The sequence below is a fragment of the Lissotriton vulgaris genome, chromosome 7 (assembly GCF_964263255.1).
Source record: "Lissotriton vulgaris chromosome 7, aLisVul1.2, whole genome shotgun sequence".
NCBI classification, from domain to species: Eukaryota; Metazoa; Chordata; class Amphibia; order Caudata; family Salamandridae; genus Lissotriton; species Lissotriton vulgaris.
This window is the reverse complement of record NC_141695.1, coordinates 675,013,219-675,032,508: the sequence shown is the minus strand read 5'-3', so window position 1 is coordinate 675,032,508 and position 19,290 is coordinate 675,013,219. Positions and strand designations below refer to the sequence as shown.

Genomic DNA, 19,290 nt, shown 5'->3' with positions numbered 1-19,290 from the left:
GTTGCTCCCTGGTCCTACCGCTCCTCTGAGGACCGAGTTTTTTAAAGTATTCATGATAGCTTGAGCTGCCGCTTTTTCCACCGGGACAAGTATGTCGGGGTACCTTGGTTTGACATAAGGCTCTATTGTGATCCCCCAGCTTCCAAAGATGTCAGCCTCGGCAATTATTTTTTGTGAAATTGCCAGGGTTTTCCAGGTTGCTTTTCTTTTTTCTTTGCCTGTAGCCTCATCGACTACAAATTCAATGGATTCCAGGTCAGAGCTTTTTAATTCTGTCAAGGATGGAATGTGGGATAGCAGCCTTAAGATGTTACCTCTGTTGAGAGTGTTGTGTCTTCCTTGCGATGTGTAGTCCGGGTTAAACCAGACCGTGCCAGTTGAGTTTTTTCGTTCTCCCGCTGTTGCACTCTTTGTTATTGGTTGACTAGGTCCCATGAATTCTGCTCGTCGTGTTGAAGTTGTTTCCAGTTGGCTGGCGGTGGGTGCAGTGACTCTTAACCGTCGGCCGAGTAAAAGTTCATTTGGTACGAACGGTTCAGCATATGATCGTTCGTCTGACCGTCCCTTAACCTCTACTAGTCGTGCTGCAGTGGTTTTGACGTCATTTGAGTTACTTGTAGTTATTCTTAGTTCTTGGGCAGAGATGTGATCGTTTCTTATTACTGACCTGTCTAGATGGGGAATTTCACAAGGTCTAGAAATATTGCACGTAGGGCCCGATGTCCCCATAATAGCTGAGTCTGCTTCTCTTCTTGTAGTCAGTACACCTTCCATAGTCATAGCTGGAAAGCATTCTAGCAGCTGATTGCCTGTCTCAACATTAGCCGGTCCTCAATTGATCCCAAACTGTGTTCCCTTAGTGGGTCCATAATTTTTTATTTGCTGGCCTGCCGAGCTAGGCTGCATACTGCTTGTTTGTGCTTGTATCGCACAGGAGGCAGGGGTTATGTTACTAGTATCATTGAATTGGAGACATGAATTTTGTGTTCCTCTTCCGGGTTCTTTTTGAGTGCAGATGCTATGTAGTTCTGAATTTGTTTTTGTTTTGCTGTTACCCCCCCAGCCCTTTGGTGGTTTTTGCCTTGATCGGGGGCTCAGGTGTGCCGATGACTTCGTCAGATTCAGGTGGGTACGTGGCACCCTCAGGGTGTGCTGCGCTTTGTTCCCTGTTCAGTGTGTTCCCAAAAAGTTGTTGGAATCCATTACGTTGCAGATCTATTTTATGTTTCCTGCCTTTGCGTTTTTTTGCTCGTCTTTGTTTGGCGTTCATTTTTAAATTTGTTGTTTCTTCTTCCGTGTTATCGGGGAATTGAGGTTCTGAGTTTCCTGTATCGCTGGCTGCTGGACTTGGTGGTTTTGTGGGTGTGGGGGCCCTTGGAATAGGGTTGCTTTGTCCCTTGCTCCCCAGCGCGTCTTTGGTCATTGGATGGGTTATCACCGCCACGACAGGGCTGGTACAGGAGTTACTTTGCCTGCACTTGGGTGTTCTTCTAAGTTCTGTACACAAATCACTCATTATTGTTGGTAGACTCGACAACTTGTCGATTATTGGGCCGCATCCGCATCCTTCATTATAAGACCCAGATGCCTGGTCCGACAATGGCGGTTTATTCTGAAGAAGCGTATTAAGCGTGCCCAGCTTCCCGTCAATGGCCACCACAAATACAGCCAATGTATCAAGTAGCGATAGTTGTATGTCCATTTTGTCAGATTGGTAGTTGAGGGCATCTACCAGGAGTTGTGTTGTTTTGAGCAGGCTATTCCACGCGTCTCCCTGATTTGTTTGATTCGAGGTATTGACCAGATTATCCTCAGACGAGGGGCTTTTTTGGGCCAGCTCTGGAGTCCCCATGTCCATTACTGTGTGATCCAATGAGGCATCATTTATGATGATCGGTAAAGACATATTCATGCTTGTTTCACTGCTGCTTTTGTCTTGGGTGTATGCTGCTACGAGGTCTTCCCACTCTTCCTTGCCCAGGGATGAGGATATTTCTATCACATCTAGGGGCGAGGTTGGTGACCTGTGTGTGTCTACTGCATGCTTTCCTGGCCCCATCGTGCTGTTGTGGTCAGTTGTACATTCGGTATGTGTTAAGGTTGGATCCCCAAGAGTTAAGACATTCTCTTCCCAACACTCCTTTGTGTCTTTTCCACTTGCCCCGTTGTGGTATGTTGGGTCTTTGTTTAGTGCTTGGATTTTTAACGTACAGTTCGTAATACGATGGGGAGGTTTGTCGGCATCGCTACCCTTGCCAGATGCCATCCTCTCACATAGTTTATTGCTAGCAGTTTTGCTGGGGTCTGTAAGGCATTTGGGTGACATATGTGCAGGCCGGCTTATATTATTGTCGATTGCTCTGTGCACTTAATTAAGGTGTGGTTCTAAAACGATTTGCGTACCGGATATTGGCCCTTTAGTTGTGGCTGCCATTGTGAAATTATGTTTCTCTCCCTGAAGGGTTGATGTCACTTGTAGTGATTCTCTGGCTGTAGAGATAGGGCTTCTCTGACTTTTGTCGTTGGTTGCTGAACCTGTATTGTGCACAGACACTAACTGACAAGTCTGGGAAGGTTCAATAGGTTCCTGAAGGCCTGAAGATTCATTGGTGTTGGAGGGTGATGTGTCCCCCGTGTTTTTTAGGAAATGAAATTTTGTGAAAATTTTTGGTTGGAGCATTGCAAGGTTGGATTTTGTTGTTTTACTGCTCTTCTCTCTATTTGCCGGTTGTTCACTGCTTGCACAGATAAGATCACGTTTGTCGGTTGCTATGTCAATTAATGAGCCTTCACTCTGAGTTAATTGCCTGGATTTTCTTGTTTGATCTTCCCTTGCCCCCTCGCCTGCCTTCGGAGATCTTTTTCGTTTGTTTGACCGATTGTTTGTCCCTCCTTTACTAGTGGGACATCCACGAACTCGCCCTGATCTCATATCGCCTTGCCTTGCCTTGCCTTGCCTTACCTTGCCTTGCCTTACCCTGCGACCTGCGCTAACCCCACGCTAGCTCTTCAGCGTGCTCCCAAGCCTGTCTACCCCTCACAGGAAGGGCGGCTGCCGTCAGGGAGGGTGCGAAGCGGTAGCGAGGAGTAAGATATTATCCAAAACTTCGGTAGGTACAGGTAGGTACAAGTTCTGGCTAGGGCAGGGTCCGGGACCGCGCAGGCTCTGCGCCACAACCTCCACTTTAGGTAGTTCTATAGTTCTAAGCCGGCCTCCTATACTTCAGTGCTCTAACCCTGGTCAGAGCTGGCTCAGCCCCTTTCCTGCTGAAGTCTCAGGCCCCTATGGGAGGGTGGGGTGTCTTGCCACCCCAATGCACAGTGTTTGACCGTGGGATGAGCCGCAGGCTGTGGGGCGGGCAGGGCGGGCGGGGGACGGCTGGGACGGCTGTAACGGTGACTTGACCACCCCCTAAGCACCCTTGTGATGAGGTGACTCATCATCCTACCCAACTCGATTGTGGTAAAGTGCAGGAGCTAATGCCAACTCCTGCGCGTATTAATTCTTAACTGATTCTGCTACGAGGTCTGAGAGATCCGGTAAAATAACTTCTTCCGCCATTGGGTAATCCACTACAAAATCAGGTGGCCAATCCTTTTTGGCCAAAAGAATGTTGGGATTTTCCCAAAAGAGACTCTTCCTTCGCCTGAGTATGTCCCCCTATATTTGGAGCGTTGTTTTGTGTAAACGATGTGGGATACTTACTCTTGTATCAGGTGTTTCCACCGTGACATGCTTACTCAGCGCTGCTAATGCTAGAAAGTCCATCAAGTTCCGGCAAGCGACTTCTGCTGCGCTGTCTAGCATCGTCACTGCCCATTCACCATTCAGAAGCAGTGTCCTCAGTAGCTTGGCTTTTCTAATTCTAATCCCGGCTACCTTCTACATTTTATATTGAGGTATAGAAGTCTTTTGTTTATCTTCCTGTTTTATGATGTAGTCTGAAGTGTGATGTGCCTCTCTTTTCGGCTTGACTCGCTCTTCCAATCTGTGCTCTGACCGCCAGGCTCTCTCCGAAAATTTTTCGGATGACTCCTGAGAGGAACGTGTATCAGTATCCTGGTACCTTTCAGGCTTCCTAATATTGTCCCGGTTCCTCAAATTGTATTTTCTCTCAGTCTGTTCCTGTTGCGGAGACCCACCCTGTGACTATGTTTTTTTTTGTTTCTTTTTTTTATTATCCCATTTCTTATTTGAAGAATCGGGTGCTTCCTTAGTTATCCCATTCAGAATTGCTCTTAACTCTTGGTTTCCAAGGTCTGGCTCCCAAAATATATCTACCTAATGAAGCATATGTTTCTTCGATAATCTAAGCAATTTTCGCTCCTACTGTGCAGGAGTGAATTCCCTCAGACGTTGATGTATAACCACTGCTGCTGCAGCCCCTTTTATGTTATTCAACATAATTGCAGATACCAGGACAAAATTGCCCATCAATTTCATCCCCGGATCTAGGTCAGGCTCTGCCCCATGCTCATTCTGAATCGCTTTAAGTACATCTGGTTTAACTGCTGTTGAAGGGGTACCATGAGTTCTGGTATAACATCAGGGAGATTGTACCCCAAGTGACACAATATTCAAATTGTTAGTATTCTGTGTTTTTCCCGTGGGCCAGTATTCTTCAAGCTGTGCGGTCTTCTGTGCTATCCACAATGGAATTTTCTCCTGGCTGGTGGGAATCTTTCCCATAACTGCATTCAGTGTTTCTGGGCTAAAACCTGTAGTAGCCATATGTGGTTGTGCAGCTTGAGCAGCCCTCATAGTTTGAACTGTCAATGTTCTCATTATGCATTGATTAAGATTTCTGTAATTTATTTTACTATTTCTCTATAAAGTGTTATGTTGTAATCTCTATCTTATGGAACATTCCGGGCCCCCCTCCTCTCAGTCCCAGTTGGTTCCCTCCTGTCACTATTTGCCAACATTCCACTGTGCCCTCCAGCTTACTGGAACCTGTGGTGGTGTGAAGATGAATAAAGAAGTGTTCTCTTCATTCTAACACTAGCGACGATTCACCGGGTGGGGACGGTTCACCACCACCCCCACCGCTTACTCCAGGTCGGCTGACCTGATTCTATTTTACTTCAAGTGAATAGTTTACATACAAGCCTCCATTCTTGTACCATTTGTCTTCCTTCTGCGTGTAAGGAGCATCACAGGGTTAAGAGGTGTTTCCTCATTAACAGCATCGTACGAGTAAGGTGTACTCCTGCCTTCTATGAACTTGCCTAAACTCAAAGAGTGGTACGGGAGTGTTATTAGCGGAAACATCGAGTGGGCTGTAAGCAGAGGAGTACGGGCGGAGGGTGAGAGGGATAGAGTGATTGGCTTGATCACTTTAATAACCTTCGCCAAATCCTTCCGTCCCTGTAACGGCCTGTGGGACCGAGAGCTAATTCTTGTGCCTCTTAAAATTATCTGGGTAAATTGCTCACCGGCTTTTCCTCATAGCTATTTGCTTTAATCCACGTCTGTGGCGCGTCATCCTTCCTCAACGGCCTCTCTTTCAGCGAAGCCCGTCAAGCACAACGGAGAGAGAAGTCTTCTTATGCCCCGGGCACTCCTCCACGGGCGGGGTTTTCCTCATCCAATGAAGGCGTTGTTTCCCACCCTCAGCCACTCCTCCATGATGGCTGATTTTTATTTGACCCTGATTTGACCCTTGAGAACCTGATTCCAAGGTGGGAGAGAATCCACAAATTTTGTTTTGCATCGGTAACGCCTCGCTGAAGGGCACAGCCGATTGCTCACTATTTGCCCTGCCTATCATTGAACGCTGACGGGCACAGCTTTGCACATCTTTACTGGCATATCCGAACTGTGTAAATTAAATTGCCTGCCATACACTGGTGGGCACAGCTGTTCGCCTCATTCCCAGTGTGGGACTTTATATGCGATGTTGGAGGTATTTCACATGCATTTGTTTTCCTGTTACCTCTCGCTGAGAGGCACATCTTACTAATTGTGCATTACTTCAAGACCTGTGTTACATTTCACTGTATTACTGTGGTATGTTTTAAAGTACCCTTACTATTTCACATTTGTTAACTCCCTGCCTCCCCTACATTTGTTTTATCTGGTCAAAACATGGCAGCTGCTAACATGTCACAACCTCCACTGTTCCTTAATGAGGGGGGAGAAACTTTGCTGTCCTCATCCTCGGCTCCAGCCCTTCAGCCTGGGACGACTCCTGGTGGCCTATGGCACTGGGGGCAGCCCAGACACCCACCGACCACGCACGCAACCAGGGAGTCATTTTCGACTCAACACTCTCCATGACCAAGCAAGTCAACGCAGTCTCCTCCTCCTGCTTCAACACCCTCCGCATGCTCCGCAAGATCTACAGGTGGACCCGACAGATACAAGAAGAACAGTCACCCAGGCCCACGTCAGTAGCAGACTCGACTATGGAAACGCCCTCTATGCGGGAGCCGCGGCCAAGCTCATCAAACGACTGCAATACACTCAAAACTCCGCTGCACGCCTGATCCTCGATGTACCACGCCACAGCCACGTCACCCCCCCCACCTGAGAAACCTGCACTAGCTCCCCGTCAACAAGAGGATTTCCTTCAGGCTCCTCCTCCATGCACACAAGGCACTCCACAAGACCGGCCCAGCCTACCTCAACAGACCACTTTTCTTCTACATCCCCAACCGCCAGCTCCGCCGACCTCGCCCTCGCCACCGTCCCTTTCATCAGAAGAACAACCACCGGCAGCAGATCCTTCTCCCACCTCGCCGCCAAGAACTGGAACACCCTCCCACTGAGCCTATGACAGACCCAAGACCTGCTGACCTTCAGGAGGCTACTCAAGACCTGGTAGTTCGACCAGTAGTGCCCCCCCCCTTTTCCCCCCAGCACCTTGAGCCCCTCACTGGTAAGTAATGTGCTCTACAAATTCTTGATTGATTGATATATATGTTACAATGAAGACGAAGCGTAGGTAAGTAGGGAACACTTCTTTATTCGTCTTCACACCACCACAGGTTCCCATCAGCTGGAGGGCGATGTGGAATGTTGGCAAACAGTGACAGGAGGGAACCAACTGGGACTCAGAGGAGGGGGGTCCAGAATGTACCATAAGATAGAGATTACCACACACCTCCTTGCATAGGGTGGAGAAAGGAAAGGAGGGCTAGGGTGAGAGAGAGAGAGGCAGAACCACAGGAAGATGAGGGAACAGAGGAAAGAAACGAGGGAGAGAGAAAGAGAAGAAATGAAAAGGGGATAAAGAGGAGACTAAAGATACAAAGCATGAACCATAAGAATGCAAAAACAATCACTTTAACACAATGCTCTTTAACCCCCAGGCTAAAGATAAAATGCATAAACAATTTTGCAGAAACAATCACTTTACACAATAGACTCTAATCCACACAGAAATGGACTTGGTTCTCAGATCTCCTGGGCTTGGGTAATTCTGACTCGCTCTCTAGATTAGAGCTGTGAATAATGTCACCCCCTTGATTGTGAGGAATGATTCTGTCCATGCTCCAGGTTTGTCCATTTTCTAGCTGGAAAACATTTTTCCCCACTCTAGATATTCTGCAAGGCTCGGAGAACCTGGACACTTCCCTTCTGCGTGGTTTGGGCAGGCCCACGCGGACCCAGTCATCCTCTTTGAACATTTGGGATTTGACATGCTTGGTTTGGTCATATCTGTCTTCGTATGTGATCTGGTGTTCGTCAACCCTTCTGGAAATTTCACTGTGATTGACCACACTTGTATCATTCCTTTTTTATGCAACACAAAACGAGGATGGACGGAATGTTGAACATTGTCGAACATTAACCCCCAGTCACAGATCCATTGTTATTTTGCTTACCACACCACCCCAGTTCAGACATAGCCATATGCAAATCAGTCTTGACCCTGTGCCTCATGGGAACAGTCCAGCCCCAACTGCCAGGCCATGTCTTCCCTGGACAGGAATCAAGCATCCTAGGACCGGTTTCGGGTTTTCAGCCCTCATCAGCCAGGATAGCTTGACTCCAGTGGCGGAGTGAGCACGGGACCCACGTCTGGGTGTACCCTTCCCACTTAGGGTGAAAATGCAACACAAAAAGGTGATGGACGGAATGTTGAACATTGTCAAACATTCACGCCCAGTCCAGGGAAGAAACAAAATCTTATCAGCATGGCAATTTCTACATAACACAAGCATTGGCATAGCCAATAGGTCTCGCCTTTGGGACCTTATAAGTATTACTGTTGAATGGCTAAACACTTATAATTTCCCAAAGGCGAGACCTATTGGCTATGCCAATGCTTATTTTTTTAACTAAATCTGGATTTGGAAAAACTTTAGTTAAATAAGTCGATGTGTATAGGCTTTGTAGCTTTTCTTAGTTCGTTTTTTTTTCTCCAGCAATACGGTAAAACTTGTTGCGTATAAGTGGTTAGATTAGTGCTCACCTGTAAACCCAACATTTGTGGTCAATTTCTGGAAGACTTTGATGGTGCTTACAGAGGGTTTTCCTTTACAAAGAGGTAATATTGGTCTATGGAGAGGTTTTCATTACTGTTGGCTGCATTGACCCCTTCCCATCAGCACAGAAAAAGCAATAAATGAAGTACAGATGGTGCTTATCAGATTGATTGATGTCTTGGAAGACACGGTCAGGTAACACACACTTTACCACCAATGTGTATGTTGAGGTTTGAATCCAGTTCCAAAGTTGGCAGCTCTGGATGTTAAGTTACATCTTCTTTCCCAAACAATCAGCATTGTTTGCATCAAAACGCGGCAACTTAAAAAAGCATTAACATTGCTAACAACTGGCTGGTTCAATCCCAGCTCTATTAACCCTTTAAAAAGCACACTGTATTAAAAAGTTTTAGATCAGGCTCTTTTTTTAGGTCTCGCCTACGTTGCGAATGCGCTGCATAGGAGGAAATTTAGCTGTCGCTTTGCTCGTTTTGGAAGCACATACTCATGCTTGTGGCGGCATCCACCTTGCGGGAGCGAGCAGGGGCGTGCCACAAGCACGAGTATGTGCTTCCAAAAAGAGCAGACTGCATGCACGCAGCACTCCCGTGCGCTCTCTCTCTCTCCCTCCCTCTCCTCTCGCTTTCGCTCTCTCTTTATCCCAGTCTCTCCCGCTCTCTCTTTCTCTCTCTCGCTCTCTCTCTCCCCTCTCTCTTTCTCAGAGTCCCTTTCTCGCTCTCTCTCTCTCTCTCTCGATGCATATTGCCACTTTCACACCTCTACTTGTTGAATATGTTCTATTTACCCCCAACCGAGAATTTGTATACTCTTTAGTTCTGCTTGTGTTAGAACCTTTGTGGCTTCGAGGTGCGACATCGGTGCACCCTGTTATTTACCACCGGAAGTGCAGAGCGGACATGGTTCGATTTTCATGGTGGATTGAAAAGACCTGTGAACTCTGTGACGTGGGCAGCAGCCGCCACATCTGCTTGGCGTTTCCACATTCCGTGTGTAGAAAGTATTTTCGGTAAATAGGCCAAAATTATGTGAAAAACATTTACTTGTATTGTCTAATAATTATCGAGCATTCTTGCAAAGCCCTCCACATTGAATAATGATGACCGAAAATGCTCTGTGTGCCGTGCCCCACGCGCTGCTCCAATTGCTGCCATGGCAATATAGATGAAATGTAAAACGTGGCCTGGGACGGAAATGTTCAGTTGTACAACAGCCCCCAAATGCCAGCAGCTATTATGCCCAGCTCCCAGCGGAAAATAAAATTCCGGAAGTCAGTGGCAGTCATGTTTTATGGCTGGGCGCCCAAGAGTCAAGGAGCCCACAGTACTTGCACTCCGCAAGCCGCTGCCGGCGGGGCCCAACCACAGACACTCCGTCCACTCTATGGCAACCGCAGCCCTCCAGCGCTCTTCGGTACTCCGATGTTGCAGCCTCGCACCGGCTCACAATGCCCAATACGATCCTCTACGGGGCTCACCGGGTCCGCAGGCTCAGTCCCGGGACTGAATACTGATGCGATCCCCATGCTCACTGACCGTGCCCCCATTACACTTCACGAAAAGGAAATTTAGTGTTGGATCAAAGCATTGAATTTTAAATGTAATGCTCTCATTCCACTAAGTCAAAAACGGAGGCAACAGAAAAAACTGTTCCTGTATAAACATGTAATTAATACTAACAGAGTTACAGCACCCCTAGGCATAGTTGCCACGTAGCTTCATGTTGTGTGTGTGAGGCCTTCAATTATTCTTGCATGTTGTATTCTGGGAATTGCAGTTTTTTTCTGTTCCATTGCACAGGTTCAAAAATTGTGCTATATAACGTACTACTAAGAAAAGAGGGCTCACTGAACATGTTGCACATGAAAACTTGCAATGCCGGCTGACTACATAATCAGCAGATTTTAACAAAAAAATGTTGTTTCAAGCTCAAAAGAATCAATTTGTCTCACTCTCTGTCATCCCTTTTCTTCTCCCTTCGTCCCCCCAGCTCCTCTGCTGCCCTCTTCTTCCCCATCACACTTTCCTGTTTCCTTTTTCCTATCCCCTTATGTTAAATTGCATTTCTTACCAAACTTCCAAACACTTCTGACAAAACACTTATATGGTCCCAGAGGCGAGACCTATTGGCTATGCCAATGCTTGTTTTGGGTTGGCACAGGGAGAGCACGCCGACATTTGAATTCAATTCCCCAGTTCCGAACTCGTAGCTCTGGATGTCGTGCCATATCCTCTCACCAAATATTGCTGGGCTTAAGCATTATCCCAAATGCTCTCTAATTGTGTTTGGCTGGGAGTGGCTGAGTTATGCTATTTATTTATTTTTAGCTTGCTCTCACTGTTTGTAGAGGACTTTAGTCTATTTATTGTCTATTGTGTTTGTCACTGATGTCTCTTTTCTGTGTTTATGCCCCATCAGCAGTCACAGGTGGCCTCGGCGCGGTCTTGGGTGATAGTTCTGGTGAAGCAGGCACTGAGCACGGGCCATGCTCTTCTTCTTTTTTTTTTTTTTTTTTTTGTGTGTGCTTGATATCATAAATACAAATATCAATATTCGTCATAACATACCAATTTAACACGTAGATAATAGAAGAAAAGACGAAGTAAGAGAAAAAAGAGAAGAAAATAAGAAAACAATAAATTGCAAATGAAAATCATCATCATGCATAATTATTAATTTTTTTATCCACCCACTACCTCCCCCCACCCACCATGCAGGAATTGTGCAGCCTCCCTTATCTTCTAAGAAAATTCTCTATCTTTTAATCCATTTAGTCATTGGTTCCTATATTTTTAGCCCTTTCATCCAAGCCTGTGTTCCTCTTTTCTCCTAAATAGATTTCTCAAAGTTATAATTAGCCGTCAGGCGTGACAGCCATTGATAAAAAGTTGGAGGGGAAGGATCTAGCCAAGCAGAAGCCAGGCATAATTGTAGTATTGCCATACCGATAAACAGCAATTTTTCTCATGGTTTCCCTTGTATATCCGAATAAACCCCTAATCCAATCCAAGATGGAGAGAGAACAATATAATTCCCAAGCACTTCCCTAAAAAAAGTTGAAATCTCTTGTTTTTAGTTATTTGAACTACTACAGGTAGCAAATATATGGTTTAAATCCGCCTGATATAACGAACATCTAGGACATAAAGTCCCTCTCCCTGTCCCCCATTTTGCTATTTTCTTTGGGGTATAATAAAGTGAGAAGGAAGAATCATAATACTAGGCCTAGAGTCGGGCAGGGATTAATAAGCTCTGCGCTAGTTCTAGTGAGTGATTAAATAATTCTTCTGAGATTCCTATTTCTTCTTTACACTTTCTTGCACAAGCTTCTAAATCATCTGGAAATATATATATATATATATATATATATAGCTAAAAATTGGCATGAAAAAGGCCTATCCAAATTGGGGCACTTCTACTCAATAACTAGCATAGTCTAGTTTGAAAATTTGAGGGAAAAGTATGGTCTAGACAGGAGGCATTTTTATAAATACCTCCAAATATGGGACTTTTTAAGTAAAAAATGTGGCGGCTCGAGTGGTTTTGGCAATAATTATATTATAGACAATGTGAGAAAGACTAAACCACCACCTATTAGAGCTGTATATATATATATATACAGCTCTAATAGGTGGTGGTTTAGTCTTTCTCACATTGTCTATAATATAATTATTGCCAAAACCACTCGAGCCGCCACATTTTTTACTTAAAAAGTCCCATATTTGGAGGTATTTATAAAAATGCCTCCTGTCTAGACCATACTTTTCCCTCAAATTTTCAAACTAGACTATGCTAGTTATTGAGTAGAAGTGCCCCAATTTGGATAGGCCTTTTTCATGCCAATTTTTAGCTATAGAGTCCCTAAATCTTTCCGGCAAATTATGATTCTTGCGGATTGGTGTATAGTAATTTAATCGGCCTAATCCCACTATTTTATGAATTGATTTTAAAACCTTAAATCCACCAGCCAGTCTTAAAGCATACCTTCTTTTAATGACAGTCATTCAGGAATCTCCATGCCCATCCCCATGCCTTTTCACCCTTTAAAAGTTCGATCGGTGTCTGTATATCCTCTAAAGTTCTTACTCTTGGTTTTTCCTCAATAAGGGTTAGATTACTCAAAAGAGAAATAACCCAATAATATAGTCTTATGTTTGGTACAGCAAGTCCACCCCTTTCTTTAGGCAAAGTTAAGTACTTATAAGCCCTTCTTGGCTTTTCATATGCCCAAATAAATCGTGAAAACAGATCTTCAATTTTCTTCAGACAGTTAATACTAAATTCTAATGGTATTGCTCTTAAATAATATAAACATTTAGGGGAAAAAAGCATTTTAATTATATTGCATCTTCCTATAATTGATAAATGTAAATTGTGCAACCTGTTTAGTAACTCGGCTTTAGTTTTAGGTATCAAAGGATCAATATTATCTTCAACAATATTTTCTAGATTTGTCATAATGTTGACTCCAAGATATGTGGCCTTATCAACCTGCCTAATGTCATTATTCATAGCTATATTTTTACATAAAATTAGTTTTTTAGAACTATTAAGAAAATATCTGGAATGTCGACCGAATCTCGTCGCCTCTGTCTCAATCTCAATCATAGTTATATCCGGGTTAGCAGTCCGTATAGCCACATCATTGGCATAGGCCAATATTTTAGTTTCCTAGCCCTGAAAAATAATAGGGCTAATGTTTGGATTAGCCTCCAGTTGTTGTAAAAAAGGGTCTTATGTATAGGGCAAACCGAAGCGGCAAGCTCGGACATCCTTGCTGTGTACCTCCTTGTTATATTAAATGAGTCTGTCAATTCCCCATTTATATAAAGTTGTGCTGTAGATTGAAAATAGAGCATCTTAAATGCTTGTATACGTTTTTGGCCAATTCGACCCTTGCCAGGGTCTCCCATAAAAAAGGCCTAGAGACCTGTCAAAGGCCTTTTCGGCATCCAGCAAGATTAACACAGTAGGATCCTTTGTGATGTTAGCGGCATCAAAAAGTGATATAGCCCATCTAATGTGATCTATAGTACCACGCCCTGGAATAAAACCATGTTGTCTAGGTGAAACTATTTTATGTGTTACCCCCGCCAGACGAACAGCTAAGATTTTGGAATACATTTTGCTATCAGCATTCATCAAGGTAATTGAACGATAAGAGGCAGGTTCTAGAGCTGTTTTGTTCTTCTTAAGAAAAATTATTATTTTTGCTTGTGTCCATGATTCAGGAGGCCTCCCCCCTTTATATACATGCTTGATTAGCTGCTGCATACCTCCCTTTAATTCAGTCAAGAATTTCTTATAAAATTCCATTGGATACTATCTAAGCCAGTGGCTTTGTCACCAGGGATGCTATTAATGCATAGTAACGTATCTATCCATTTGGGGGCCGCTTCCATTTGTATCTGTTCATCCTGAGATAATGGGCAGATGGAATTGATCAAGATAGAACTTGATGTCCCTCAAGTTATCCGGATTAGTCCCGAAATACAATTCCTGATAATATCGATAAAATACCTTGTGAATCCCTTCTGGGTCAGTGATTTTACCTTGTGGAGTATCATTTCTAGCTGCAATTGAATTCCGTGTAGCTTTCTGTCTTGCCTTAATCGCTAAGTGGTGGCCAACCTGTTCACTACATTCATAAGCTTCCTGTCTCCATGCAGTTTAGTCTCTCTGCTGCTTTTTTGCTATTATCTCCATAAGAGAAGATTTGGCTGCCATTATTTTTGCAAGCGAGTCTGTAGGGTCTCCCCCCACCTTGTATTACTGTTATCAATTCTTTTTCTGCCCTCGCCATGCACCTTTGTTTATCGCTTAATAGTTGGCATTTCTCTTTATTCCTAGACAATGAAAACCTAAATATTTCTCCTCGTATTGCCTCTTTAAATGCATCCCACACTACTTCTATCCCTGTGCTCCCCAAATTCTCACTAAGGAATTGAGGGTTCCACAATCTCATGTGTGTACAGTAGTCGTCGTTCATAAGTAAAGAGTGTTCAAAGCTCCATTTAGTCATCCTTCTACTTCCCAACCCTGTCCCTTTAAATTCAACTACTAGGGGATTAATGTCTGCTATTATACGTGTTTTTTTTTCTATTGAACAAACGTGTAGAATAGATTGTGATGCAAATATATAGTCTAACCTCACAAGTTTGTTATACACGGGCCATGCTCAAAGGAAGCTCCTCAATGGGCTGCTCCTCTATTGGCTTTCCCTGAGGTGCAGTTGAGATTGATAACAGCATTTGTATCCCACAAGACCCAGACCCAGTCCCACAGCCTGAAACACTGCCCTACCCATTAGTAATCCCTAAAGAGCTCCAAGATAGGTAATGGTGGTAAACAGTTCAGCACTGATCTGGAAAGCTGCAACCCAGTCATTTACCACGGCCAGTGTTTAGGAGCTGCAGCCAGCGCTTCTACAGCTGATACAGCGTTCCAGTGGTATAGCGCTCCTGCACCACATTCCACGCTTGTGCTTCACAAGCAGCACTTGTATACCACATTCAGGCCTCCTGACATTCACCACAGTCGATGTTCTGAACTGCACCACTGTCAGTGCTCTCCTATACCACAGACATTGCACCTACGTCTTATATCCTAACCAGCAGCGTTTCACCACAGCTGTTACTTCTGCACCCCTGCTTGTACATCAGCCAGCGCTCTGCTCGCCTGTGACAGTCACCCCTGCAACACCACGGCAGGTGTCTTTGCACCATAACTCACACCAGAGTGCAGCAGGTGCAGCAGCACCACACTCTCACGTTGTGGTATTTTTTTACTCAAAACTAGACCATAAGGTCCCATTTTCATTGCTCACTTTAAAACTCAATGCGTATTTGCTAAAGTGAAACCAGAAAACGTGGACACATTGTAGCTTCCTCGTTTAAATTTGGTTATCAGGCGAATTATTTATGTCGCTAAAACCTTTTTTCCCTTCATTATCTTGAATGTAAACACTTCCAGATATGTGAATTCAGACTACTTGTTGTACAAAAATAACACTTTAAATAAGTACTTCTCAGTGAATTGCTATAATGTGCCTATAAGTGTCAAAGCTTCCACGTTAAACACCAGTAGATATTGTAGCACCCTCGATAATGTGCTGCATGGCTAAATACTTATAAGGTCCCAAAGGCTAAACCTGTTGACTTTGCAAATCGGTGGCAAATAGGTATTTTGAGAATGACGCAAGCTATGGTGTATGGTGTGTGATGTGTGCACTGCTTACCATAGCGAGTTTAAGTGGGTTTGTGCATTTGAGAGAGAACGTTAATTGTTAACTGTGTTTTTCGTAGTGAGTTTCATGTTTTTTCCTTTTCTTTATTTTTTTTATTTTAAGGCATACATAATTTCTAAACCCGTTGCACCCGGCCTTTGACTACACTGTGTATTGCAGCAGTTGTATTGTATTTTAGCTTATGCATACTGCTTACTACCCCATCTGGGTCGCTGAAGCCCTTGCCCACCGGGTATCAAGCTACACTGTGCAGGGTGTGTGGTCGGATGGCTGATGTGTATTTTTGTTATCTTTTGAAGGAAGCGTTTTGGTGTAGTTGTGGAATTACCAGAGAACTGATTTTATATTGGGTCATAGCATTTAGCAGAAAAAGCGTGAGGGCTTTAACGCTGGCAGTTAGATTCACTCAACCCCTCAGGCACTTTTAAAGTACTCAGAGTTGATCATTATGGATTGTGGCTCTTATGAGAACCCAGGGCAGGTATTCATTAAAGTTTTTTTGTTGTTGTTGCAAGGACAGCTTAACCACTTCCATCCCTATAATGTCTGGCAGAGATTATTAGGAGGTATATATGACCATGAACCCATGTGTGTGGGAAACTAAAAAACGCAAATGCATGCTTTTGCACAGTGATATGCTCTTCCAAATGAGCTATAAGAGCAGAGACTTTATTTGTATTTGTACTTCACTACATAGTTGCAGCATAGGCAAAACAAAATTGAAAACTGTCAGTACAGGAATGTTAGTTGAGGAAATAATTCAACAGCTACAGTTAGTCACTTTATGTTTTTTTATCCATTTGCTAGAGTGAAGCTTGAAGAAGTTACTTATGAAGCCTTTGACTCTGGAGACGATGCCATCCGGTCTCCAAGAAAAGCCAGCAAAAGGGCTGCGCAGGTGGGGGAAAAGGAAGAAGACTTGCATCAAAAGAAGAGAAAACGCGATTTTGAAACCTCACCATCAAAGAGTCTACATTGTGAAGGTAGAGAGTTGAAGAAAAAATCAAAGAAAAGGAAAAGTAGCTCTGAAGGAACTCGGGATTCTAGCCCTGAAAAAAACAATGCTAATTTTAATCAGAAGAAAACGGAAAAGAAAGACCGAAGCAAAGCGATAGAGCTAGAAAATAAGAAAACAGATGTGACAAATATCACCAAAGTTAAAGAAAAGAAGGTTTTGGATGATTCTGTCAACTCTAAAAAAGTAAACATTTCCAAAAAAAGTAAGTTGCCGATCGTCAGGACAGGTAGTAGTTCCTCTGAAAGTGATTCCTCAAGTACATCATCTCTCAGTAGCAACAAGGCCAGCAGTAAACTAAATCCGCTTTCTAACAAGTCCCCAGCTTTCGTTAAGAGAAAAGAAGTTCCTCAGCCTGTTACTGCAAATCCAACTACAGAGACAGTCACAAAAAACGCCATGGCTTCCAAACGGGGTCCTAGCGTTAAACCTGTAATTAGTGCAACAGGTAAACCTTCATCATCTAGCTCCGACTCTGATAGCAATAAAGAAGGGAATGGCAGCAAACTGGACAAGAAGAGAACTCAAACGGACAGTCATTCCACAGATGCTGCACTAAAGCATAAACAGAAGGTTTCAGCCAACTCCGAGAGCTCTGATAGCTCGGATTCCTCTGATTCCGACAGCTTTGTTATAAAGAAACCTATACCAGTGCCTTCCCTGGCAGGAAATGGTGATGTACAAAACTCACCTGTCTTATATGGACCATGCCCAAACCCGATAAGTATAGGAAGGGGCGTGGCAAGAGGATGTGGTAGAGGACAGGACACTGTTCATTTGAGGGGTTCAAGAGGCCGTGGATTTCGTGGGAGGTTGAGGGGAAGAGGACGAGGAAATGCCAATCACTTCCCTAATGATTACAGCACTGAAAATGTGAAGCAACAGCAATTAAACCACAGTGTTACAAACAAATCTATCATTATTCAGGTAAGGTTTTTTTTTTACATTTATTGCGATCTTAGCAGGGTAGTTTTTAAGTTTAGATCTTCTTGTGCAAGTTCTTCCCTTGAGGTATGAACTGCAAATATATTTGCAGTACTTTTTTTTTTCCTCCTCATATCACCAATAAAGCTTCATTCATGTGTGTTTTGACCCAGTTCGGCTTCTCTTTTAATTCGTTCTCTCATATAGCGCTGTGGGTAGTCCACGCACATTGAACGGAGAAACAAGGTGTAAACATCGGACTCCATCCAGGTGGTTGTTCATTAGCCATGATTTATAAGGTTCCCACGTTTTCCCCTTCTTCATGTTATGAATTGCCCTGTCTAGCCTGCTCACCTGGGACACTACCCATTCCTTTATCAGCAGGGACTCCACATGCATGCGTCTCCTACAAATTTCTTGTCTTGCTAACAATATTAGGTAAAAAAGCACCTTACTTCTTCCCTTGATACAGGCACTTTCACTTACCTTAAATTCCACACCAAATAATATCAATTTAGGGCATACCTTTATATCGCAAGCCAGAATTGTGTTCAACACCTTACCCACGCATTGCCAACATATAGCCAGCCCTGGGCATTCCACAAATATGTGTATATGTAAAGCCTCCTTCAGGCTGCATCTAGGACATTTACACTCCATTGCATCTTTGTTTTGCCATTCTCGCAGGAGTCCAGTAGCGTCTGTGGAGGGTGTAAAAAAAAAAATGGCTCCATCTTAGGGTAGCAGACCTCAAAGTAGCTTATAACAATTTTAAGAATACCTGCCCTAACTTCTCCATCTCGACATTTGGCAAGTCTCATTTCCAGGTATCAAATAGTGAATTAACTCTCCTTTCCAATGCTATCACCAAGTTCCAGTACTATTTTTAAACCTCCTTCTTGAGTTGGGTATCTTGCAGATCTTTTTCCGTTTGACAACATTCTACCCTAAATCTCTTTATGCTGCTTAACTTATGCAGTTATCGGAATAAACTTTACAGTGGATAAACTGCCGCTTGTTCTCTCCCTCCAATGCTCCCTCACTTCATAAATCCACCCCTGCCCCCTCCATCTCCTCACCACGTCCTTCTGATGGGGCCACATAATTAATCTTTCAAGCATTACGGGGTTCGTGGTGAGTCCCAGGCGGGAGTAAGTAAATAATAATAATATAATAATAAAGACCTTTATAGAGCGCATGGTAACGCCATCCCGGCGTGTCCCCGCGCTAAAACAGAGAAGAAAGAACTCGCCAGGGAAGAGGACAGTGCGAGGCACAGGACATTAAAGTAGACTTATGAGGAGAACAGATGAGTTTTCAGTTGACGTCGGAAAACAGTTTCCGAAGGCTCTAGGCGGAGACTGATGGGAAGTTTGTTCCATCCTATAGCAGCCGCCACTCTAAAGGACGGACCTCCCATTTTTTCTCTCCTATAGCGGTGGGTCACAAGTGTGCCCATGCCGCCCGATCTAAGCGATCTGCGTGGTTCATACCAGGTAACCAGACCTGCCAGATAGCCGGGAGCTTTATGCCACAGGATCTGATGACATATAAGGAGGGCTTTGAACATAATTCTTTTTTTCACTGGAAGCCAGTGGAGGGCCTCTAGGGAGGTTCTGGAGTTGGCTTTTCTTGGGAGTCTAAGCACTAGGCG

At 44.1% G+C, this 19,290-nt stretch overlaps 1 protein-coding gene across 2 annotated transcripts in view; it reads left to right on the top strand.

Annotated features, from left to right (window-relative positions):
- The window catches only part of COIL (coilin), a 150,989-nt gene that overhangs the window by 22,080 nt on the left and 109,619 nt on the right, over window positions 1-19,290 (top strand). For both annotated transcript variants that reach the window (XM_086930878.1, XM_086930877.1), the window contains exon 2: window positions 16,505-17,639. In XM_086930878.1, coding sequence (XP_086787004.1) covers window positions 16,505-17,639 — 1,135 coding nt within the window. The remainder of the gene's footprint in view (window positions 1-16,504; window positions 17,640-19,290) is intronic.